The sequence below is a fragment of the Falco biarmicus genome, chromosome 14, assembly GCF_023638135.1.
Source record: "Falco biarmicus isolate bFalBia1 chromosome 14, bFalBia1.pri, whole genome shotgun sequence".
Taxonomy (NCBI): Eukaryota; Metazoa; Chordata; class Aves; order Falconiformes; family Falconidae; genus Falco; species Falco biarmicus.
In genome coordinates this window covers 24,039,609-24,062,996 of record NC_079301.1, presented here as the reverse complement: position 1 = coordinate 24,062,996, position 23,388 = coordinate 24,039,609, and the positions used below count along the sequence as shown (strand labels likewise).

At 53.2% G+C, this 23,388-nt stretch overlaps 2 protein-coding genes across 7 annotated transcripts in view; one reads left to right on the top strand and one right to left on the bottom strand.

Annotated features, from left to right (window-relative positions):
- Window positions 1–5,678: 5,678 nt before the first annotated feature.
- LOC130158595 (uncharacterized) lies at window positions 5,679–6,883 on the top strand. Its single transcript, XM_056359308.1, has 3 exons — window positions 5,679–5,823; window positions 6,175–6,340; window positions 6,554–6,883. The coding sequence occupies exons 1-3, from the start codon at window positions 5,699–5,701 to the stop codon at window positions 6,866–6,868; spliced, it is 606 nt and encodes a 201-aa protein (XP_056215283.1). The 5' UTR covers window positions 5,679–5,698; the 3' UTR covers window positions 6,869–6,883.
- Window positions 6,884–8,728: 1,845 nt separating this feature from the next.
- Window positions 8,729–23,388, bottom strand: part of BCORL1 (BCL6 corepressor like 1) — a 30,953-nt gene continuing 16,293 nt past the window's right edge. For 2 of the 6 annotated variants that reach the window (XM_056359300.1, XM_056359301.1), the window contains exons 8-14: window positions 19,628–19,857; window positions 19,312–19,515; window positions 19,054–19,220; window positions 18,728–18,873; window positions 17,709–17,786; window positions 12,719–12,872; window positions 8,729–10,353 (exon numbers count right to left, since the gene is read on the bottom strand). In XM_056359300.1, coding sequence (XP_056215275.1) covers window positions 10,077–10,353; window positions 12,719–12,872; window positions 17,709–17,786; window positions 18,728–18,873; window positions 19,054–19,220; window positions 19,312–19,515; window positions 19,628–19,857 — 1,256 coding nt within the window. In that variant the 3' untranslated portion in view covers window positions 8,729–10,076. Of the gene's footprint in view, window positions 10,354–12,718; window positions 12,873–17,708; window positions 17,787–18,657; window positions 18,874–19,053; window positions 19,221–19,311; window positions 19,516–19,627; window positions 19,858–23,388 lie in introns of those variants that run through there. The other 4 variants (XM_056359302.1, XM_056359305.1, XM_056359303.1 and 1 more) reach the window with 4 other exon arrangements.

Below are 23,388 nucleotides of genomic sequence, written 5' to 3'. Positions count from 1 at the left end.
GGTTTTTTTGCCTGAAAATGCTTTCCATCTACACAAATCCAGGGAGATCTGGCTTTCCTGGGAGCTCCAAATTGTTTTCCCCGTTGCAGACCCAGAATCAGGGGGGTTGGAATATTTTTGTGCCATGGAACTGGCTCCCACTCTGTGTGTGCATCCCTGCAAGGGGAAGTCCCCATTTAGGGAAACTGGCCACCAAATCAGGGTGGCATAAGGGTGAAAAGGAGAGGGGGCAGCTTCTGGAAGTGCTTTTCTGCCTTCAATAGAGAGATATTTAGAGGGGGCTTGAGTTTTTAAATCCCTTCTGTGACTAGAGTTTTGTTGCATTTTAAAACCCTTCTATAGCACAGACATTTACACATAGGGGCAGGGAAACGGCTAGGAAGAACCATAAGAAGAAAATTTTAAAAGCAGCAGGGTACAAGAAACACAGAAAAGCATTGAAATATAAGGAGAGAAAGACAGAGGAGAAAATTAATAGACAAAGTGGTACAGGGCAGAGCTGGCAGAAAAGTCACAAGTTTTGGGGAGCCAGAAAGGTAGGTAGGCTGGCAGAGAGGGAGACAGAGGCGGCGAGCGATGGGCAAGGGCAGCAGAGGTGGACCCAGACATGCACGAGAGAAGGCGAGACTCACCACAGCTCCTGGCACCGGCAGGGGATGTTCACTGCCCCAGTGCTTGTCTCTCCACCTTGATGTTCCTCTGCTGTGAGGCTTCCCAGCAGCTCACGTGTGCAGCTGGCAGAAGTGGCTCACTGCAGGGCCTGGCTGTTCCTTGCTGGAGGCACCTGCCTGCATGACCCCCTTGGAGTCCCTCCCTCAGCCAGTTCCCCTTTGCCAGCTGCTTTGGGCAGGGGTGCCCAGGCAGCCCCTCTGCAACTGGAGCCCTTCACACAGTGGGGCTGGCCTCAGCCTCACTGGGTGCACCTGGGGCTGCCCCAGCCCCAGCTGGAGCCTGTGGGGAACCGAGGCCATTGCCCCAGCCCCACAGCACAGCGGGGGGGGGGGGACGGGACACAGGCATAGAGGGCTGGGTTTTAGGGGAACTGGGGGACCCATTGGGATCAGGGGCCACTGCCAAAGCTCCACAGCACATCACCCCCTGCTCTATGCCCAGGGACAGCAAGCACGTCCAGGGGCACAGAGGAGGCAGGAAGTATTTGTTAATTAATGGACATGAGATACTGGCAGTGAGTTGGCCACAAGTGCCCAAATGCAGCAGCACAGGGAGAAAAGATAAAAGAAAAGCAGGAGGAAGGACAGAGGGAGCTGGAAAATGGGATGCTGCAAACAGGAAGGGGACAGGGAGTAGGACAAGGTTGTCAAGAGAGGAGAGTGGAGATACTGAGCAAATAAACACAGAGAGAGGAATAAATAAGAGATGGAGAGGTGAAAAGGACCAGCAGGACAAGAGACAAGACAAGGGATCAGGAACAATTCTAAAGTGAAAGGGGAAAAAAAACATAGTCAAGAAATGTAAAATAGGAATGGGGAGCTGGATAGGGGTAGATGCAGAAAGAAAATGTTGAAGAGCAACAGGGTACAAGAAACACAGGCAAGACCTAATGAATAGGGACAGGGAGGCAGGAAGAGTGAGATGCAGAAAGAAAATGTAAAAAGTGACGGGGGTGCATGACTGAGAGGGAAGAATTAAGTATTCTAGGGAGACAAGACAGAGGGAGATGGAGAAAGACAGTTCTGAAAGCGAGAGAATGCAGGAATCAGACAAGAATTAAAAAATAGGTAATGGAGCTGCATAGAGGAAGATGTAAGAAGGAAATTTGAAAAGCGACTGGGCTCAAGAAACAGGCAAGAATGAAAAAAATAGGGATGGAGAAGCAGAAGAAAAGTTTCAAAAGCAAAAAGATGTAAGAAACATAGGCAAGAATTAAGACAGGGACAGGGAGCCTGATGGAAGAAAACTGATGGGTTGACCTTATCTGGCTGCCAGGTGCCCACCAAGCCTCTCTATTGCTCCCCCGATCAACAAGATGGGGAGGAGGAGGAGAAAATCCAACAAAAAAGCTTGTGGATCAAAATAAGGACAAAAAGATCACTCGCCATTTATTATCACAGGCAAAACAGACTCAGCTTGGAGAAAGTAATATAATTTATTGTCAATCAAAATTGGAGAAGGACAATGAGAAATAAAAGCAACTCTACAAAACACCTTTCCCCTGCCTCTTTCTTTTTCCTTGGCTCACCTTCACTCCTGACTTCTCTACCTCCTCCCCCTAAGCAGCAGAGGGGGACAGGGAGTGGGGGTTGTGGCCAGTTCATCACGTTTCTGCTGCTCCTTCCTCCTCATGCTCTTCTGCTTCTGTGTGGGTCCCTCCCACAGGTCCTGCCAGAGAACCTGCTCCAGCATGGGCTCACAGCTTCCCTCGGGCACATTCACCCGCTCTAGTGTGGGGTCCTCCATGGGCTGCAGGTGGGTATCTGCTCCACCATTCACCTCCACCAGCTGCAAGGGAACAACCCGCCTCACCACGGTCTTCCCTATGGGCTGTTGAATCTCCACTCCAGCACACAGAGCACCTCCTCCCCCTCCTTCTTCACTGACCTCGGTGCCCGCAAGGCTGTTTCATGCTCAGATTTTCTCTGTCACAGCTTCTACGCAGCATTTTTTTCAGCCCTTCTTAAATATATCACAGAGGTGCTGCCAGCACTGCTGATGGGCTCAGCTCTGACCAGCAGCAGATCTGTCTTGGAGCTGGAACCAGCTGTGCGCAGCCTGGGGGCGATTCCTGGTGTCTCCTCACACTAAACCACCCTGCAGCCCCTCCCCCTCCCCAGCCCAGCTAACAACCCCCTGCCACGTAAACCCAATACAACAGCCACCAGCTACAGGGCACAGAGCAGGATTGAAAATAGGGAAAGGGAGCTACTGAAAGAGGCAGAGGGGGAAAGAAAATAATTATGGGCTACAGGCCAGAGAGGGGGAAGGGACAGGGAACCAGACTGAAAGAGATGGAGAAAAACTAAAACCAGCGATGGGCCACAGGGCAGAGAGGGAGGAATAAAGAAAGGGGAGAGTGAGCTGGACAGAGACTGAGAAACAACAAAAAAACTTGATCAGCTAAAGGGGAGAGAGATTGGAAATAAAAATTAGGGAGCCAGAGAGAGAGTAATAAAACTGGGGTAGAAGGACTGAGGGATGTAGAAAATGGGTGAGGGCAGGGGAGCCAGAAGGTGGGATACTGCGAAAGAGAGAGGGACAGGGAGCAAGGCATCAGGCGAGAGCAAACGGGAGCAAGAGAGGACAGAGGTGTGGCATGAGAGAAGCCAGGGACAGCGGGCAGGGACACGGGAGGGGCCGAGAGCCGGGCAGGGAAAGCCGGCGGTGGCTGCAGCCCCGGTCGTTCGAGGCAGCTGCGGCTGCCCCTGCCCACACCGGGCAGCGCCCGGCCGCCCCTTCCCGCCCCACGCCGCGGGGGGGGCCGGGCCGGGCAGGGGCAGCCCCCGGTGCCCCCAGGGCAGGGACTGGCAGCGGCACGGCGCCGGGGCGGGAGAGCAGCAGCGGCCGCTCGCAGCCAGCACAGCTCGGTCCGGCTGGGGCCCTCCTCCAGCGGGGCTCCGCAGACGCACCTGGGGCCCAGGGCAGCTGGGGGCTGCGGGCCCGGCTGCAGGGGAGGGCCTGGGCTCAGCCGCGGGGGGCGAGCGGGGCGGGGGAGGCTCAGGCGGACTCTGGGGGTGCCCACCTCAGCCCGCAGGACCCCCGGGCCAGCCTGAGCCAGCTCGCCACCACCCGAGGGCCAGGAGCCCACCTCAACAGGCCCGGAAGCTCCGCTTGCAGCCCCCACCGTGCAGGCGGCAGGCAGGAGCCCCCGCGCCCCTGGCCCTGAGCCTCCACCGTCCCACCCGCCGCCGAGCACCCGAGCACCGGCTGGCGTTCCCCAGCACACCGGCCGGCCCCGCGGCCGCCCTGCTCCTCCCTTGGCTCACGCCAGCCCCACGGTGGCCACTCGTGCCACGGCAGCACCGCTACAGGCAGGGGCCGCCGGCACCAGCCTCCCCCCCCGCCCCGGCCCTCAGCTGGAGCCCGGTGGGGCCGGGGGGCCATTGCCTGACCCCCGCAGTGGGCCCTGCGCTCCCTCGGGGCCCCTCACCTGGTGCAGAGGGAGCGCGACCACAGCCGGGAAGGCAACGGAGAAGGCTGGTGCCTGTTCAGTTGCAGACGTACTGAGTGAGTGCCGGGAGCAAGCCTGCTCTGGGCTTCAGGCCCCAACTCTTCCCCTTCCTCTGCTCCCGAGACACCTCGGCATCCGTTCCCGGAGCCACACTCAGTCTGACAGGGAGCTGGCAGTCAGCCGTCTGGCTCCTGGGGCGGTGAGCAGAGGTGGAAGCTGCCAAAACCGAGGAATAGGGCACAGGACCCTAGAAGGGTGGAGAAAAGTCACAGCTGGCTGTGCCGGCTTGTGCGGCGAGAATGTATGTGCCTTAAACTCACCCCACGGGGAGTGGAGGGGCTCACATGCAGGCGCGCTATTGGGATGGGGTGACCCGTGAACCTCTTCTAGAACCTCAGTCTAGATGGTGGAGGGCTAATTTGGAGGGCCCAGATGCCCATGTTCCCCCACGATGAGGCAGGTGGGCACCTCAAATCAACGGGGGAAGGGGGGTGGGTGGAGGGGCTTGTACTCCAAAACCACTTTGTGGGGGTTGGGCGGGCTCATACATGGGGGTGCTGTTGGGATGAGGCAACCCCTAAACCCCTTAACCCATCTGTGCGAGGGGGAGAAGGGGTGTTGGGAGGCTGCTCTAGCCAGATGCCTAGGTCTCTCAAGCATGACAGATGGGCCTGGCAGGATCTGGAGGGCTTTGCCCCAGTGCACCCCCTCCCCCCATTACCCAACCCCAATCCCTTGGCGGGGGGGAAGTTGTTGCAAGCAACTGGGGCAAAGGCAGGGGAGTGCACTCAAACGCCTGGGTCCCTTGGGAAACACCCTTAATTATTTGGGTAGGGGGGACACCTAAATGCCTCGGTCCCCCCTTGTATGTCCCCCCAGAAATGGGGGAGCTCCCCTGTACCCTGAATCCTTCACCCCAGGATGGGGCAGGGAATCCATGGGACAGGGAGATAGATCCACAGCCATGAGCAGCCAGTTTCTCCAGGAGAATGCTGAAGGAAATAGTGCCAAAGGCTTTACTGAAGTCTAGGTGGAAACATCCAAAGCCATTCCCTCATACACTAAGCGGGGCAACACGGCCCCAGAGGCCCACGATTCACTGCAGTTCCCACTCTCGGAGGGAGTACCACACACCTCTTGCTCCCACAGCACAGGAGGCGGTGAAGGAACTGGCTTCTCCTCTCTTCGGCAAGCAGGGCACAGCAGCACAGACAGGGAGCCAGGCACCTGCCCCACACAGCCCCACAGCCCACACCGTGGCTCTGCAGGACGCAGCTTGGTGGGACATGAGTGATGTCCTGCACGAGCTTGAGGCTGTGATCCAAGAACGCAGCCAGCAGCCGGTGGAACAGCGGCACTCGGCACAAAGCATGGATGCGGCGATGGCAGTAAAACCACGTGCAGCAACTGAGGATAGCGAGTCTACATTGGCTGCAGAGCCTCGGGGAGAGCCCAGCACAGCCTCTCCTGTCCCAGACGAACGCCAGGATGGAGAACACATGGCTTCTCCCATGTCTGGAGACCCTCCAGGAGAGGCTAGTGCAGCCATCATCTCCCCGGCAGCACACGATCATGAAGGGGCTTTTTTGTTGCCTGAAAATGCTGTGGACAACACCGCCACACCACACCTTGCCCCAGCAGCAGAGAACGGAGACAATGAGACAGCTTGTCCCCTGCCTTGGGAGCCTTGGCACCAGGTGAGCCAGGGGTGCGTGGCCAGCACCGAGCATCCCCAGGTACCGGAGGCAGGCGCGGCGCCCGGGGCATGTGTGGCAGGGACATGGCTGGTGGACATCCTCTCCATCTCCTCCCCACCACCACCACCCCCCCGGCCCCCGCCCCCGCCTTTAGTCTTGCTCTCCCCATGCAGGCGACCTCCCAGCACAGAGGCGACACGCAGCCCTCCTCTGGCTGCAGGACCGTAAGCCCAGCCAACCCGACACCTAACACTGCCAAGCCTACCACGAAACCCCATCCCCAAGCGCCGGTTTCTCCCCGCATCCAGTGACGGATGCTTAGCTCTCCCTTTGTTGTTCCTGTTTTTATAGGAGGCGCCAGGGGTCTTGGCCAAGGAGGACGACAAGTGGGAAGACATCAGCCTGGAGCTCTTCCAGGACCCCCACGCTGTTCCCCCGGAGGGCCAGGCAACCTCCGAGCAGAGTGGTAACACATCGCCCTGCTCCGGCTCCAGGGATGAGCCCGAGGATGAGCCAGGTACGTCCGAGTCGAGCGCTGCCTCGGCCAGGGCAGGCCCGGTCCGGCTGTCCCGGCGCCCTGCACCCAGGCCATGGCGGCAGGACTGCGTGCAGAGGGGCTGGCCGCTCCCTGGACACCCCTCCCTGGGGAAAGCCCTCGGTGGTGGGGAGCAGGCAGGACCTTGCCCATTACCTGCCCAGCCCCTTGCCTACAGCTCTCCTTCTTCCACAGGCATCGCCGCCCTGCCGCACACCCCAGCTCGACGGCGACGGCCCTCCCTCTTCCGCAGGGTGCTCAGGGCTCTGCGCAGGGCTTTCTCCTGTACCTGCATCACGGCACAGCGAGAGCAGCAGCGCCCTGCTGCCAGCGGGGCCCATGAAGGTGCCGGCTGCCCCTGAGCCCGTGCTGCATGCGGAAGGTGCAGCGCAGGGAGGCACTGGAGGGATGGCTGCCGGGACTGCGCCCCACGCATTCAGCTGCCCTGAGGACATCGTGGCGCCAGCCTCTGCTGGGCCCTGCATGCTTTCTGAGGCCAATAAAAGCTGACCATTTTCCCCCAGGGCTCATGTGTGCCTGCTCCACCCTGGCAGAAAGACCCGCGCAGGCAAGGCCCACGCCAGCAGGCAGAGCTGGAGAGCCCCTGTGCTCCCTCTTCTCCACGCTGAGCAGAGCCTGTGCCCTCGGCCTCTGCCCATGCCGCTGGCATTCCAGCTCCCAACCAGATGGGGCCTCCGCTGGCCTCGCTCCTTGGGATCCGTTTTTTGAGTCAACGTGTCACCAGGGTGTCCCAGCACTGGCTGGGGCAAGCCCTGGGCTGGTGCTGGCAGCAAGCCGGCTGTCTGGCTTGACTACCTCAAGCTCCCTTCCCACTCACCTCTCTGCTATTCAAGCCAAGGACTTTGAGCATTTCATTTGTATCGTAATCTTAAGTCTGTTTTACCTAATGCTTGCCCCATGCCTCATCACCTTGGTATCCCAGGGAACCTCCCCATTGTAGGGGGGGGTGGGAGCATGTACATTAGCCACTTGCCCCTCCATTTATAAGACCCTCCTCCCCTGCTCTAATGCTCACCTGTCATTAGCAGCAAGTGCAGTGCTGCACCCCATCTGTGGTCAAGTCCGTCCCCCCCCCAAAGTGGTGCGTGATCAAGACTTTCCTTCTACTCCCACTGCCAGGGCACTCCTGCTGCCCTTGGTCTCTTCTTCTACAGCCATGTGAATGACCTGCCAGAAGCAATCACAGGCCTTGTGCCTCTCATTCTGAAAGTCATACCCAGGCAATGCTTTGCTTGCAGGGATCAAAACAGGTTTTGTATCCCTGGACCAGCAGCTCTTTTCGTCAGGCTGGAGTACATTCAGGTACCAGCCTGGTGCTGTGCTGCGAGGCTCTCAGAAATCTTGCTGGCTCTGCTGTGTGGCTCTCGGGCTCCTCGTATCAGCACCACTTTGCCTGCAGTATATCAAAAAGCTGAGCTGGCATCCTGCGCACTGCTATGGTCAAGGCAGGGGTAGGTAACAACCGAGTTGCTCAGCCGTGTTACTTCCCATTGCTAAATGTCTGCTGCTGACCTGGATATCTAGTTTTGGTTTGGGGCTTTCTGCTCTCACCAGCCAACACAGTTGGGCCATTTTCTACTCAGTTTTGCCTTTGCCTTTGCCTTTAGCCTCCTGTTGTGACCTTTGGACTTCCAGTCTTCTGAAGTGGCTTTGATCGGCACCAGTACCCACATGGACCTAGTTATAAATCCACAGCTTATTTCTTGCACTCCAGCTTCCCATCTCATTCCCTGTTCCCTTCTTTAAAGCCTCTCTGCATCTTTTCAGGAGCAGTTTCAGGATACAGGTACATCCTGGGCACGTACAGAGGCTAAGCCATCCCTGTGCCTTGGAGCGCACCTGGGCTGGGGAGTAGGGAAGCAGGTGTAAAATGGGTCTTTCCAAAAGAAACAAATAACAAATATTATGCACACTCTGCTCCCCAGGGTGAAGCCAGACAGAAAATGGCTGCCCCACAGCCAGGGTTGCCAGGCACTAAAGCTGGACACAGCTCACTGGCCACCAGCAGTGGGGTTTGGGCACAGCTGGGCTGAGCTGCAGAGCTTCCACTACCAGCACCAGTGCAGAAGCAGGCGTCTGTGCGCTGGGAGGAGCAGCAGAGTCTCCCCAACAGCTTGCCTGGCTCGGTGATGTCCCCCTGCTCCATGGTTACAGAGCGCAAAAAGAACATAGCTGCCTGCTTAGGCACCGCAGCTGGTGCCTGCCCCAGTCTCCAGCCACACCGCTGCTGTGGGCAGGCAGCCTCACTGCCTCCCCTTGCGGAGCCACAGGCTCGGGCCATCACGCAAGGAAACCTGCCTGCAGTGGGCATCAGACATGGGAAAAGGAAGAAAAGGCAGGAGACGGGCGGCCTGATGCAGGTTTTTTCTGTACATCAGTGTTTTTGACACCACAGCGTGTTGCTGCTTATAATAAAACAGAAATCAGAAAGAGCAACCAGAATACACACCCAAAGGCAAAAAACCCTCGGCTTAAACAAGGTGCTGCCTGGCCCCTGGGAGGGGAGGCTGGCAGCTGGGAGTCCAAGGGGAAGGAGTAATGCCTGCCCTGGCTGGGAAGAAACACAACACAAAGTAAAAAAACAAACCAACAAAAGAAAACCCCACCCAACGCTCCCACTGCAGAGCAGGCGAGAGCCAGAAAAGCCAAGATTGTCCCGTCCTCAGTCCTGTTAGCACCTGTACAATAAAACTGTACCATCTCCCGGGAGCAGAGCAGCCCTGCCCCATGCCCAGGCAGCAGGCACCATGCCCGCTCTCTCCCAGAGAACTGCTCCTGGTGACACAGGAGGGGCATGGGGAGCGGGGCGAGGCCAAGCAGACACCACGCAGGGCAAGGAAGGGGCTTCTGCAGTGACAAGAGACCCCGGGGTGGGGGGACAAGCTGCCGAGAAGTGTGGGGTGCGCTTGGGGGACCATGGGCTGTGCCTGCCCGTGCAACAGCCACTGGGGAGTGGGAGCAGCAGCACGAATGAGATGCAGGAAGGAGCCCGACATGAGGGTGGAGCAGGGGGCTGGCTCTCAGCTGGCAGGTGAGCACCTTCAGCAGAAGTCGGCTCCAAAGCGAAGGGAAGCAACTGTCCCCAGGCTCTCAGCTGAGGTGTGAGAGCCTGGCTCTCAAGGGCTGTGGCCCCCCCAGGTTCACAGCTCAGGGGCCAGCTGGTCCAGGGGGAGCACCAGCCTCGGGGAGCGTTGGAGAGGGGCTGGAGGGAGCCCTCATCCCCTAGCCCAGAGCTCACCATCACAGTGATACAGACTCAGCAAAAACAAAGGAAACATTACAAATTAAATACTAATTAAATAAATACTATGGAAGACGTTGCGGGGGGGGGGAGAGCAAACAGAGAGGCGCAGTTCTGTGGGGTTAGGTGGGGAGAGGCAGCGGCACCCACCACCCCTCGCGTCGGTAGAGCCGGAGCTGTCACTGCCCCATGAGCTCTGGCTCAAACAGCCCGTGGAGGGGGGCTTCATTGCCCACTGTAGCTGCATGGGGCCGATGGCCACAACCGCCGCTGCTCGTTTTGAAGGGACCCTGGGAAGTCATTGGAGGCAAGGGTCCTCTCTCCCCAGCCAGAGGAGACCCTGAGGAGAGGAGGATTGGCTGGCCAAAGACTCGGGTCCCTGCTGCTGGCGCTGAGAGGGCTACTTCCCGTTGGTCCTTATTATTGCCTCATGATGCAGGGAGTGATCTGTCCCCGTCAGCTGCTCCAGGCCTGGTACTCCACCGCTGAACCCAGCAACTGCAGCAGCTCGGGTTCGTAGTGCACCAGCTCCACTGTCTCTGCAGCACCCTGTGCTGGCTCGGGACTCTCCTGTACCTCCTCCTGTGCCAGCACCTGGCTGAGAGAGACCTGACGCTGGAACTCCGCCTTGGGCAGTGTGGCGATCTCAAAGTGTGGGAAGCGGGCCTGGAATATGCGGGAGGACAGCTTCAGCCGCTTGAGCACATCGGAGAAGAGGAACCAGTTGCAGGGCCTGCAAGGACAGCAAGGGGATGGTGGGTTAGGGGTGGAGGAGTATGCCCACCTCACTGCCTCCCTGCGACACAGCGCCGCTGCTGAGGCCCAGACACTATTCTCCGTGGGGTCCTCCTCCGCGGGGCCTGGGCAGACCACACGTACAGGACCCAGGCTCAGAGATGCACCTCGCTTTGATCATATTTTGCAGGTCACAGCTTTTTAAAGCACTCAGGACAGGAACATCGGTGTGGAAGGTATGCCACCAACGGTGTCCCGGCAGCATCCCCACCCAGCAATGCCACACCAGAGGCTCCGTTTCCCACCCGGCCATTTCTCCTGGGTGCCGTATGTGTCCCTCTGGATGGACAGAAATTGGCAGGCACAGAAACTCACTAAACAGAAAAGTAGCACTTTTGTTGCTGCCTCTTCCAAGTCGCCTTTCGCCCCGCTGCAATCCCGGCAAATCCAAGAGCCATGGTGTCAGAAGGGGTGGAGAAGGGAGGACCGCTCCAGCGCTGTGCCCTGATGTAGCCTTCCCCACGATGGAGGGGAAACAAGTCTACTGGGACCCATCAATGCAAGCCACTGCTGCCCATTGCTGGAGAAAAAGAGGGCTAGGAGCAGCATCAGGAGGAGGAGAGAGGGAGGCTTGCAGCAGGTTTGCACGCGGAGATCCTTTACTACCCCCGCCTGCTCATTGAGGGCGGCCAGGTCTGTCCCAAGCAACGCAGGTTGCCATGCTGCCGCACAGCCAGAACTCTGCAGGAACGTGAGCAGCAGGACCCCAAGAGATGCACACTGCCAGACGCTGACTGCATTCCTACAAGGCCCTGCCTCCAACCCAGTGTCTCTAACCTGAATCTGAAGGAAAAGCACCACCTAAGGTACACAAGCTGCTCTTAACCTCAAGGAGCTGAAATGACTGATATGCTGCTGTCTGTGAAGGGGACACCAAGCCTGTGACCACCTGTGGTACAGAACAGCAGGCATCAGACAGATGACACAAAAACAGCTATTCCTTTTGGCTTTACTTGTGCTGCTTCTCAGTTTTGTGTTAAACAAGTCATCCCTTAAACCCGTCTTTTCCGAAACCAAAGGGGTCTTTCCTTGCTCGATTCCCCCATGTATAGGTCTCCCTCACCCGTAGTCCCTCATTCTTTCTCCTCTTTTCATTAACTCTGGGGGAGAGGACCAAGGACCAGCCCCATGTTTACTCCTGCCCTCATTTGGATAAATCCTGCCGTCAAGTCTTTGCTGACTGCAACAAGAAGCCAAGGTGACCACCTCAGAGATGGACTTCTGAGAATCACAGAATGACAGCATCACAGAATGGCTGGGGTTGGAAGGGACCTCTGGAGATCACCCAGTCCAATCTCCTGCTAAAGCAGGTTCTCCTAGAGCAGGTTGCACAGAGTCACGTTCAGGCGGGTTCTCAATGTCTCCAGAGGAGGCTCCACAGCCTCTCTGGGCAGCCTGTGCCAGTGCTCTGTCACCCCCAAGATAAAGAAGTTCTTCCCTCGTACTCAGATGGAGCTCCCTGTGCTGCAGTTTGTGCCCGTTGCCCCTTGTCCTGTCACTGGGCACCACTGAAAAGAGTCCCATCCTCCTGACACTTGCCCTTAAGGTGTTTGTAGACATTGATGAGATCCCCTCTCAGTCTTCTCTTCTCCAGGCTAAAGAGACCCAGCTCTCTCAGCCTTTCCTCATCAGGGAGATGTTCCAGTCCCCTCATCATCTTGGCAGCCCTCCGCTGGAGCCCCTCCAGCAGTTCCCTCCCTCTCGAACTGAGGGGCCCAGAACTGGACACAGCACTCCAGATGCGGCCTCACCAGGGCAGAGTAGAGGGGGAGGATCACACAATCAGTCAAACAAATTCCATCTTACCCTATATCTTCTACTTGCTTCTCTGACTTGGGGCTCACAAAGTGTCGTTTCTACCTTCACATTATTCTAAGTAAGAGTCTGTCCAATGCTTCATTATGAGATGGCTCATGACAGGGAGTGTGCCACAAGAGGGTTACTGCTGCAGCAGCAGCAATTTGCTCCTTCTGGGGAAGCTACAATAGCACCATTCCTCAGTCTCTACCTGCAGAACAGGGATAAAGGTATCATCTCCTTTGGAGGAGTGCTTTCTGGTCTACAGGACACAAGTGCAACTCTGTATGGCCTGTCTCCTTAGCACACAGTCAGCTTGGGCTCTCAAAGTTTCCCAGGCGGGTATGAATTTTATATTTCATGTTATCTCTCACCTGGAGAGCAGCCTAAGGCTTTCTTGTACTGTTGCTAGCCTCATAAGCTCAAGGGCTCTGTTCTGTGAGCTCGCCCTCCAGCCCAGCATTAATGTCACCCAAATGCTCTCTGCTCTGGGAAAAGATACTCACCCCCGAGACACTGACACTTGGAGGTTATAGCTGGGAAGCAGTGGCTTGTCTGAGAACTCAAACATGAAGTTGTCTGCTTCTTGCTCCTCTTCCTCCTGGTCTGAACTTCCTGGAGGGTTGAGCAGAAGATCACATCCAATGCTATCTTTCCCCTCTGCAACAAGCAAAAGAGACATTGGCATCACTCACAGTTTCACACCAGACAGTGCTCATCACTCCCTGGGGAACAGCTCTGCCCAGCTGAACCGGCTACCACTGCAATTTCCCATGAACCTTCCCACAACATCACAGCAACTGTAAGAGCCAAGTCCCGGGGGCTCTTCCTGCTCTCCTTCGAGCCCCTCATCTCAGAGGAACTCTGTGTGAGCGCTGGCTGCTCTGCACAGCAAGACTCCACTTGGTGACCGCATCAGGTAGAAAGAACATCTTATGTCATAGCAGCAACCTTTAGGTTTACACTGATCCTGCACACAAGACGAGGCACGGCCTGCTTGCAAAACGAGCCACTTTGACTGGTAGTCTTTTCTTGGGCCAAACACGTGCTGGCCCCCAGGCTCTCCCTGAAACAGCCTCAGTCCCCTCTGCTTTGCCAGCACAGCTGTCCTCAGAGCCTGCGCCAGAGCAGGAGGTGGATGTATGAGGTGCTTTTTCTGCACAGATCCTATAAAGGAAGGCACTGCGCTCTGCTTGTTGAGTACTTCTCCATCCGGATTCCACTCTTGACAACTGTCAGCAGGTTATCTAGAGGTGTGTGCCAGCAACCGTGTCTAAGTAAGGACTGCAAGGCTGTGCCACCAAACTGAGCAGCAGATCTAAAGACTAATACAACCAAACAACACCAAGCATGACTTCAGAGAATCAGCCCTGCAGATTTCTGGCTTGAAGCTGGCTGTTCCAGGAGGTACCTCAGCTTCAGCAGGATTTGTGTCCATAAGAGATGGCAAATAGCGCACTTGATCCATCAGCCATTTAAAAGCAGTTAAATTTACCATTCACTAATCTGAATTGAAAAACCATCTGTTGAAAAACAGCTTGCTGTCTGGATTTCATTGTTAAGAAGTATCAATAGTCTTAGGTTTGCAGAGTGGTTTTTGTCCCGCTGAGATAAAAGAGAGTAACTCCAAAAACTTCCAGAAAATAGAGTTCAGATTCTACAGAAAGAAGTCAGACCAAATGTGCTAGTGAGCAAATAAACCAATCACGCAAAAGTTCAATACCACCTGCAAGAGAAAAGGCTGGGGAAAAAAAGAAATCTTATGGTGTGCTGCATGAGAAAGCTCCACGCACCATACTGCTCTACAAATCAATCCAGCACCCAGTGAGAATGTTATTTTAATAAAGAAACAACAGCAGATGACAGGAGATACAGGCTCAAACAGGGTCTCAGGAAAAAAAAGAAGGAATTTCTTAGTCCTGCCAAGGGAAAAAAAAATCCCTAAGAAACAGAAAACCAGAGTACTTAAATCTTCAAAACTCATTGTAGAATAGGACAAAAATAAGTGACATGAGTATTGGTCTGACATCACTGCTAGGCAAAGCTCAGATGCTATCACCAAAAAAATTCCAATTTCTTGAGCAACCCAGGGAAAAAAAGAATTAAATGCATTTAATGCGGCAACACAGTCCAATGTCTGTCCTGAAAACTCTTCACACTCGGTCCTGTCCGTTAGCCCAAGTGAAAGCTGCGACAAGAACAGAAACATTCTGTACCACTGCAGAGTAACAGGGAGACAATCAGACACAACAATGCTACTCCCAGGTGTAGAACAAGACCCTGGCGTGGGACTTTGTATCTGGAACTACAGTAGTGTGAAGTCCAAGATGCTGATGACTTTACCAGACTCAGACCTCAGAGATCCCACACCCTGGCTTCCCTCATTATCTTTTGGCTCCCAGAGATGTGCAGACCTAAAGGAAAATGTGGACAATATTCTTGCCTCAAAGAATAAAAACAGATCAAGCAGGGGCCTGGGATTTCTCCTCCACCCTGAGGGACATGCAATGCTTTGTGCTTCAGTTAGTGGACCTGATGGAAGGCAAATTTTGAAGGACTGAACCACTGAAGGAGGAGGACTTTTTTCTGCTGAGCTGGTTTGCTGCCTATGACAGCTGGGAGCAGCTCCGTTACTCCAGAGCTGAATGAGGTAATCCCCTGCCCTGGGCAGTATTTGCTCCTGGTGACCCGAGGTGACTGCTGAAGGTAACCAAGCCAAAAGGACCCATTTCAAAACACTCAGTAAACGCCACTGTAAAGAAACCAACCCCTTCTCACAGGCTCAGGCATCTTGCCCTTCCTTGCCAACTCACACAGTGCCCTGGCAAAGCACAGGTGACAGTGGTCTAATGCTGCCATTTCACCACTGCTGTAAGCTGATCTAGGTGTGGATGGAAAGGAAGGTCCCTTTCTGTGCCCGCTGAAAACAGACCTGGCAGGATAAAGGATTACTTCCCAACTGAGTTAGTTCCTTGCCACAACTTGCCACGCAGCCTCCCAAAGGCAGTGTCAAGGGCAGCACTGGGAACACTCCCTGCTGAGGGGCAAAAGAAGGGGCAGTGTGACTGAGCCTCTCACTGCAGCGTGGTGGTGATTTGGCTTGGGATCTCTGTCACCCTCTCTCCAAGCCAGAGACAGAAATATCCCACATCATCACCAAAGCCACAGGGTTTCAGAACATTTTGCGTCACTGACATTTCTGCAGGGATATTCGCTGATGTCTGGGAGGAACCTATGTTCTCCCAAGAGCTGTGCAGAGGTAACTGTTAAAGTTTGAAGCACCTGAGATGCAAGCATCAGGCCAGTCCACACTGGAAGGATCTTTACTGCAACGAGGATGAAATGACATTTCTAGGGAAGGGTACAGGCAGATAATGTGGGATTTGTCTGGCTTGTTAACCAGCTTCAGGTAGCGCAGGAGAGATGGAAGACAAAACCTGACAGATGGCACCACATGAATGACAGAGACCCAGCAGAGACGTACCCACAGTGGCCAGGATTTAGTGTGAAGTCCCAATGCAAGAGGTAGGACATGCCTGACAGGGAAAGTAGTCTTTTTCCACCCTCAATTGAAGAAATACTCTGAAAATCTCGACTAAGGTCCAGGGGAAGGAAAGGAAGTGCAGTGCCCAGCGCTCCCTGGGGAGATTTTCCATGTATTAGCCAAGGGTCTCAGCAAGGCCTTTCTGAGTGGTAAACTGCCACTACCGATGGCATCCCAGCACTCCTGCATTCCTCCAAGAAACACCAAAGACTCAATGGTGGTTTGCTTATTGAAAAAAAAAAGCCTTTTTTTTTTTTTTTTACCTATGGGGTGGAGGACAGAAATGTGGGAAGACATGATGCAAGACAAGATATTTCAAGACAAGACAAGGGCTAGGGAAATGAAAGAACTGAGACAAGCAGCTAATTTGAACAAAACACAGTTGGCTTGCTTTTCCAAGATCCACCTGTTCCATTTCAGGCATTAGGGTATATGAAAAACAAGATGGCACATTTCTAAATTACTTGCATGTGGCAGTGGGCCTCCTAGAGAGGGTATGACAATTGGCAGTCTAAATCTCATGCCAGGATCCTCAAGAGGAAAGGACGCTGATGAACAGGACACAAGCAGATACTAGAACTCAAGCACATCAGCTCTCTGGGCAACCAAGAACTCAGCATGCTGTAGTAATCAAAGCAAGCCAAACTCTCCTACCCACAAAACCACACACAATTTTCCTCCCTTGTTTATCAAGAGGAATCCAAGTGGGAAACAGTGACAAATCAAAAGAGGTAATATCTTTACTTTTAAAATATTCAAGTCAAAGAATAACTATTTTTCTTGTGGTAAAGAGGCTTCTTCTTAAAGGACTGCGATAGTTTCAGGAGTGAGAAATTCAGAGGAAGGAGGTTGTGGTTTGAACAGTCTTCCTGGTGCGCCTGAGGTGCAAAAGCCTACAAATAAAGTGTTCTTAGGAGTACAAATAAAGTGTTCTTAGGAGTAAAGAATTTCTTTTACTCTGAAATGAAGAGACACCACGGTCCTCCAAGGATAAGTCCTCTACCAAGAGTACCCTTCCATATGTATCTGATTTTTTTCATTTCTAGGAGGATGTTGGGAATGACTATGTGAGCAACTAAAATCAACAGCCTTCTAGCTTGCCAGCATACGTAACCCAAGTCTTTATGAAGGGCTTGACAGTGCTGATCTCCTGTCTCAGAAGTGGTTGGGAGGGACACTGCAGTCTGCCCAGTCCCCCAGCTAGATCCAGAACATCTTCACTCATGGACCCCTGGGGAACGGAGCAACACAGGGAACAATTTGTGGACCTTGTGCCTGTATCATTTCAAGAAAACTTCTAAGATGGTAACCACAATTTCAGAAAGTGACAGTAAAAGGTACAAATCATGCCTTCACTGGGAAATGCCCAGCACTGTAAGAAGAGGACCTCACCTGGATGAGTGCCTCCCCTCCAAAGCGGAGGAGAGGGATGGGCAGCTCTGGGAACCTGGAAGTTCAAGACTTCTACACCTCGAAGGAATAAGTATGTCCTCTGCCTTCCTTGGGTTTATCTTGATGACTGGTTAGCTGGGGAGTAGCAAGAACTGCTACAAGAATAACATGCTCCTGGATCGATACCCAAAGACCCTCAGGAGGCACAGCAGCATGTGGATTCTAGCCTTGCACACCGTGTTCAGCCTATTTGGAGGGATCTACACGTGCAGCTTCCCAAAGAAAATGTCCTTTTCAGGAGCAACTACCAGCATGCAACATGACAGCAAGATCTCTAAGACATGAGCTGGGAAGGACACGGACAGACCTGAGTGAGTGATGTGTCATTACCTAGCATTACTTCTCTCTGCTCTGGACTTTGGGTATTAGCTTTTCCCCACCCCGCCACCCCACTGCCCATGTAAAGCAATATAGGATCAAACAAGACGAGGCTTCAAAGTTTTAGCCCCTTCAGTAATGTATATATGTACAGTACATGAAAGGGCATAGAATGAGCTCACCTAGTACAGAGCTGCTGTAGAAGTCCCACGCTGTTCGAGGATCCCCATCAGTGCGCCCCTGGAGATCCAAAAGGTAATCTAAAGAGAAAAAATGGAGAGGATTAACATTTAGCTACTGGTCAAAGCATGACCCTGGCATGCATATCCATTGATCTGGGGTGAGCCAGTTCACCTCTGCTGCTTTTCCCCACTTTGCAGTTAGGCATTATGGGGAAAGCTGAAACCTGACTTGCAAGAAGGGTACCTCAGGAGAGGACAACGCGACCCTGTGCCTGAGAACGTGAAACGGAAGTTGAAAAGAGAAAATGGACAACACTAAGTGGCTTGGAAAGAAAGGTTCTTAGGGTGGATTTGAGTTCAAAATTACATCTCCGACACCTGCATGTATAGTTAAGCCTGGAGGAGCTCAGACAGACAGTGGCAAACAAGTTTTTTTCAACACGGGAGACTTTCTGCCTTGTATCTTTCTGGGAACCACTGCTACTCTAGCTGTCTCTTCCTTGCTGGGATGTAGAAGCCGCAACACTCATCTTGCTTCTACACAAACAGCACAGAAAGCAGGTACGCTTCATTCCCGGCCATAGGGAGCCAAAATGGTCCTTTCTAACAACAGCAGGCAGGCAGCATTTGGGCAGAGCTGTTTTCAAGTAGAAGGCATCACCACTTGGCAGCAAAAATATGCTCACTCAGGTTATGCAGTGCAGTGTAACTGGGAACTGTGGAACAGTCTCCAAGCCTCATACACAGTACTGTCTTCAGTTGTGTGACCACGAGAGGTCACTGCCACCTCCTTGCACGTTAAAGACTGAAAAGTGACTTGCATCTTATTTGGAAAACCATATACAATTCTATAATCAAGGTTTGGGTGGTAAAACAACATACACATGACAGGACAGAACTAAAATTATTCAGTCACCTGCTGCTCAAGTACTTCTAAAACATCTGATACCTAGATTTGGTCCCGTATGCTGCCAGACAGGACGGATGGAAGCACTGCTGCTCCCAGGCTTGGCACCTACCACAGAGGAAGCGCTTCATCACTTCACTGGTGGCAAGCTTCACAGCTGTCTGCCCAGAGTAAGTGGCCAGAGTGGGATCAGCACCATAGGAGAGTAGAAGCCACATGGTTTCCAGGTTGTCATTTGCTACTGCATCATGGACAGGCCTGCAAGGACAGAAGCATTAGCAGAAAAAGAAGAGACTGGATGGGTCCGCAAAGCAAACGCTCTGTTTTGAGTTAAAACAAATCTAGCAATGACCAACAGCTCATCCTGAAAAACACGCCCTGCTCCCTGCCCCTACGCTTCTCAGTGCTTCCCCAGATGATCCCCTCTCACTGGCTTGCCTTGTGCCATCCTGTGCACTGCAGTTCACGTTGGCACCGTGCTCTAGCAGAATGTGGAGGATGTCGATCCAGCCTCGCGCACAGGCTTCATGCAGAGCTGTGTAGCCAGCATTGTCACGATGGTTCACATCACTGCTCTTTTTCTGCAGGCAATACAGCACTACGTCCTACATGGACAAAAGCATTGCGGGCCTGGTTACACACAAACCCAGACAAGGCAGCCCAAGACACAGAGCAGAAAAGGGCACCAAAACTCACCTTATAGCCCAATCGAGCTGCTCGCTGCAGAAGGGTCTCCCCTGCATTTTTGTTCACAATCAGCCGCCGAGCTCCAGGAGGAATGTTCTGGGCCATGGGCAATTCAGGGGAACTCCCTGAGACCCGACGGGACTTACAAAGCGTCCACAAGTCTTGGGGCTTCTTCAGAGAGCGCATTTTGGGCTGGTTCCAGCAGCCCTTCCCCTGAAAAATAATGGAATACAACTCCTTGGCACATGTGGCCGTGTCTTACTAACAGGAGTCCCCTTCTCTCTCTTCTCCCCACACGTGTTCCCCTCATCTGTCCAAGCCATACCTTCCCCTCATCACAGATCCCTGCCAGGTGTTTGGTTTTACATTTGCGTTTTCCTGATGGTTTCTCCAGCTCTTCTTGGACAGGAGAACTGTTGGAGGGCTCCAGGAAGAAGCCATTCCGAAAGTCTGGGCGTCCTTGAGATTTTCGGGGGGGTGGGGAAAGCCTGCTCCTCAATCGTAGCTCTGTGCCTTTACCCTTCGCAGACTCCTTCTGCTTCCGGTACCTAAAGTCTAAAGGAGAAACGGGAATGAGAAGCTTCTCTAGGTATGGCACGGAAGGCCAGCAACCCAGACCTCTGCCCCCAGGCAAAACAAACTGCCAATCTTTGATGGCTGCAGATCCATGGCGGAGGCACTGCAGTAAGTAGAAGAGAGTGAGTGCACAGATTCTCCCCACCAGGGATGGACTCAGCATGGACACAAGACACAAGTGGTCCTGGTCCAAAAAGGCCAAGCTTAATGAGAGCTGGGGCTTGCACACAACTGACTAAGGCTTTTCCTTGGGTCTAACAGGAAGCCCAGTACAAAACAATCCAGCTCGTCAGCACGCTTCCCAGTAGTTTGATAACTGCATGCTGCTCTATGGTGTGTTCCCCTACCTGTGAGGCCGAGCAGGACTCACATGGGATACCCCTTGGAGCGACAGAAAATGCTGGAGGCATCCCCCTTAAGCTGCCTGCAAACAGTCATTGTGTTGCTACCCGCAAAACCAGACCTTGCCTTGCCCTCTCACATCTTCCCCTTAACTTAGTAGCACACTGCAATTTCAACTAGTATGCATGCAGGTAGGAAGTACCATGAGGCCTCAAGGGAAATCCAGTCTTTTCTCCCTTGTGTTATACAGAGTTGCAGGGCTGCTCATTACAGAGTCCCATGCATCGTGCAAGATCAAGCGCTCTGCTTCCCTGAAATAGCAACATCCCGTAGCAAGGGCACGACAGCAGCAGGAAAACAAAGTATGGAATAAGAAAGCAAAGCCTTGTGAACAAATAACCACCCAGACTTGTATGATGCCATACACCTCCCTCTGTGCAGACGATCAGTGCTGGAATAAAAAAGGTTACAAAGGAAGAGCCCTGCACAGACCAAAGGACAGAGGAGGCATCTATACACAGCTCTGCAGTGTCTCTCAAGCCTGGCTCTCCCCGCAGCTTTGGGCACTTTGTTTGGGAACAAAGACTTTGCTTCATTTCTAGGTGAAGAGCTAGGAGATGCCCCAGTGGATCACTTCAAGGAATCGAAAGGATAAACTCCAGGAACAAAACTTTACGTCTGTTAGGGACACTGCTGCCTTCAGTGCCAAGGCAGGTTTTGCAGCACTCCAGTAGCAGCATCTTCAGCTTCCAAGGTACGCCGAGACTCTAGATTCTCCATGTCAAGCACCGCAATATAACTTCCATTTATGTTTTGCTACTGCTAGGAAGCATGGGCCACAGATCCTGCACAAAGAAATGGGTTTGGCCAAAATACCAAGGTAGAACCACAAATAAATCTCAAAGCAAGCACATCTCAAGTACTGCTGTGCTGTTCTGTCTCCACATCTCAGGAAGAAGAGAGTGGAAGTGGAGAAAGGCAACCAAAACAACGGAGGAGTGGAAAAGCTGCCCTACAAGAAAGACTGGGATTCCTCAAGCTGGAGAGGAGAAGGAAGAGGAGGATGTGACCAAAATCTGAAAGAATCATTCCAAGGTGGATCAGCTGCGTGGAGGAATCCTGTTCACCCAATCCTGCAGCACAAGACTAAGGAGCACTCCATGAAATGAGTAAGGGGTCAGTTAAAAAAACAGACAGAAGAAAGGACTTTGCACAGCACAGAGAGAACTTCAGGGCTTCATTGCCACTGGAGGTGATGGAGGCAGATGTTATCTGCAGGACAAAATAGGACTTAGGCAAATCCATGGACAACAGACCCATCAATGAGCTGTACTTAGGCAAGGAACAGGAGACATCTCCTTGCTCTGAACAAAGTGGAGCGCACCCATGAGATGTGGTCTGGGGCAGAAGTTCTGACTTCCACCACACAAAACACGGCATTTGTTTTCAAGCTTAAGCACAACTCTCAGGCTACAACTAAGCAAAATTTTAGCAAAGAGTGCAGCACGAAGCAATCACTAGCCTGCTTGCTGTTTTGGAAGTAATCACTGGACGGAGATTTCTGCTGGGCTGTCTGTAACACTGTCCTCCTCTTTTACAGCACTGCAACACTTTCACAACTAACCCAGGGCAATATACAAGGACTTGAGATGCTCCTTCTCCGGTATCTGATTCCTTCTGCCAGCGTGCAGTGGCTCTGTATTCTACAGCAAAGCTTTTAAAGTAGCCCATCAGTGTAGGTTAAATACTCCTCACTTGGCAGGTTGCCTATCCATGTCAGGGAACACCTTCCCAGCAATGAACAGCACCCTTGGGCTGTGGAGGAGTCAGGTAGGAAACGGCATGAACCTAAGAAGAGTCGAGAACATGGCAAGGAAGAGCCAAGTCTCTTGACTGGTATGTGAAGAGAAAGGGGTAAAATGCTGACACATCAGACAACACATAGTGAACGGGACGGTGTGTGCTTGCAAGTGGCGTGCTCCAGCAGCCCCTGCACACACAGCAGAAGGAAAACACAGCAACTCCATCGCTCCTCCAAGCACAGAAAGGAGGTGGACAGTGGGTTCCTCTAGCCCAGAGGTCCAAGATGTGGTTCTGGCAGGGATCTGCATCTATTTTCACTCTCTGCAATAGCCAAAGGAGACAGAGGAACACCACTGGCTTAATGCTTTCACCAATGTATGCACCTCAACTATAGCTGAGCAGCACTGACACTCCAGGGTGTGCACTCCTAGGTGAGGAACAGCCAGTCCAGCTGATTGAGCAAAGCGGTCTTCCTGAAAGCAAGGCAGTATCAGCCAGAGAGGAGACACAGCCAGTGGATTCAAGCATTATCTTCACCATCAAAGGAATAAAAAAGTGCCCTTTATCTAAGTGCTCGTCCCAAAGCCTAGGGGCCTTGCTTGTTTCTTAGGTGCGCTTGATGATGAGGTGATATTAGCAACCAAGATTGCTTGTGTTGATCCCTCTCCTGGAGACGATTCAGTCCCTGTGAGCCAGGCATCTGTCAGTGGATCTCTGCAGCTCATTACCCAGTGGTGACACAGATTTTTTAGCTAGCACAGGACACAGTGGTCTGCTTTCTCCAAACACGTGAGCTGGCCCCCTGTCCCTCCTCTGGCTGCCAGCCAGCTTACAGTGCCACAGTGATGCCCAAGTCCTCATCTCTAAAGCCAGCCATGGTTCTAGGTCACAACTTCTGAATCCAAAATACAGAAGCTCACCTATCTGAGGGCCAAGCAAGCAGTCCCTGAGGACCCAACTCCTACACTCTCCTTAGCTGCATTTCTAGCTAAGAAGATTCTAATCTGTATTTGGCCTAGGCATTTTGCTACCCTTGTTTCACAATAACAGCAAAAATTAATGGTGAATGCCCTTCCTACCTGCATAAACCTGTCTCAGTGTCTTCTGGTGATCTTTTCTGCACCTCTAAAATCTGGACAGAAGACAGACACTCTTAAGATGTGTGGTAAAGCTCCTGGAGAAAACCCTCCTGAATGCTGCTGCACTCAGACTTCCTCCTCAGGCTCTGTTTGGAACCAGCAGCAGCAGCAGACAGTCTGAGAGCACCCTTGAACTAACTGAAAAGATGCCAGGAAGCCCATCAGAAACCTTACTCCTGGTCTCACAGAAGCACCCAGACAATGCAGCAATAGAGTAAAACTGTGC